Source organism: Sinocyclocheilus anshuiensis, unplaced genomic scaffold (assembly GCF_001515605.1).
Source record: "Sinocyclocheilus anshuiensis isolate Anshui unplaced genomic scaffold, SAMN03320099.WGS_v1.1 scaffold175, whole genome shotgun sequence".
NCBI lineage: Eukaryota > Metazoa > Chordata > Actinopteri > Cypriniformes > Cyprinidae > Sinocyclocheilus > Sinocyclocheilus anshuiensis.
The window spans coordinates 474,623-476,131 of record NW_015548208.1 but is presented as its reverse complement, the minus strand read 5'-3'; the positions used below and the strand labels follow the sequence as shown (position 1 = coordinate 476,131).

The 1,509-nt window shown below is 37.1% G+C and overlaps 1 protein-coding gene across 1 annotated transcript; it reads right to left on the bottom strand.

Moving 5' to 3' along the window:
* Nucleotides 1-649: 649 nt before the first annotated feature.
* LOC107653657 (retinoic acid receptor RXR-gamma-B-like) lies at nucleotides 650-1,229 on the bottom strand (the record flags this gene model as incomplete). The annotated part of the gene is made up of 2 exons (XM_016440438.1): nucleotides 650-907; nucleotides 1,047-1,229. Coding segments are annotated over 2 exons (348 nt in total), but the record flags the coding sequence as incomplete, so codon positions are not given.
* Between the last annotated feature and the right edge of the window lie 280 nt (nucleotides 1,230-1,509).

Below are 1,509 nucleotides of genomic sequence, written 5' to 3'. Positions count from 1 at the left end.
CCCTTTTTAAATAGCCAATAGCGTTTCGCTTATATCACAGTTTGGGCCAGAGCCGCATTTGACAGCTTATGACAGCCATAGTCTAATAGATTACCCCTTTAGATTCAATATGAAACTGTTACTAAAGCAAAACAGTGATTATAATGATGCTGAGGATCACTGGCATACTGCACATCTGTGAGGCCCCTGCAAAGAACGAAATGGGGCCCCTCCCACCAGCAGTGATGTCAAGTATAAAAATTAATTTTGCACCTGCTGCAACTTACTACTGAGTCCGTGTCCCCCATTTACATAACTGATTTAACAGTAATGAATGTGGTGAATTATCATCATTGCATTGATGCATTTGATGTTATTATTGAATAATTATTATATAAAAAGTGCCACTGTTCTGATTTGATTGTTATTTTAGCATATTAGCATGTTATTTCAGCATAATAGCATATTTTATTTAACAGTAAGCTCAATAAAATTCATGTAGACCAGAGGTGGCTAACGTTGGTCCTGGAGAGCCACAGTCCTGTGTAGACCAGAGGTGGCTAACGTTGGGCCTGGAGAGCCACAGTCCTGCAGAGTTCAGCTCCAACCCGAATAAAAACTCACCTGCCTGTAGCTTCCTAGTAACCCTTCAGACCTTGATTAGCTTGTTCAGGTGTGTTTGATTAGGGTTGGAGCTGAAGTCTGCAGGACTGTGGCTCTCCAGGACAGACGTCGGCCACCCCTGGTCTATATCTATATATGTTTACACATGTGTATAGACATATGAGTGTCTTATACCTGCTCGAAGCAAAATGACCTGATCATCCAGAGGCAGATCGGAGAAATTAGGTATTCTCTTGGCCCACTCCACCAGAGTAAACAGTTGCTTGTCAGCTGCATGGCAGATATTAGTGACTGGGTCATTTGTCTGAGAGACCAGATGAAAAAAAGGACAGAGAAAGAATGAGAGAGAGTATTTGAGTTGTTACTTTATCAAAGAATGCTAAAGTCAGCATGTATGTACTGTGCAAATGGTATATGAATAAATATAAATGTCTTTGTCTTACTGAGTTGCCTGGACTGTTCTCTGTGTATGTCTCAGTCTTAGGTTCTACTGCAAGTTCTGCATCCAGAATCCTATCCACAGGCATGTCTTCATTCAAACTGCTTGTTGATTCCACCTCATTATCACCTTTCTCCTTCCCACGCTGCCTCTCTTCCTGGACTGCTGTGGGGTCCAGCAGAGCAAGGAAATGAGTACATTATAAATCATTGTAATTAATGATTATGACATTTAAAAATGATTTAAGAAATCTCACATTTGTATAACTTTTATCTGTTATATTAGATATTGTACTTATTTTATATTTTATTTTAGATATTATAAGAGAACAAATGTACAAAATAATGTATTCAATATAATGTAAGATTATATAGAAATATAATATAATATAATATACTAATATTTATGTTATTTAGCATAATAATTAAAGCATGATATTAATATGTGTTGAAAATAAAATATCTTCT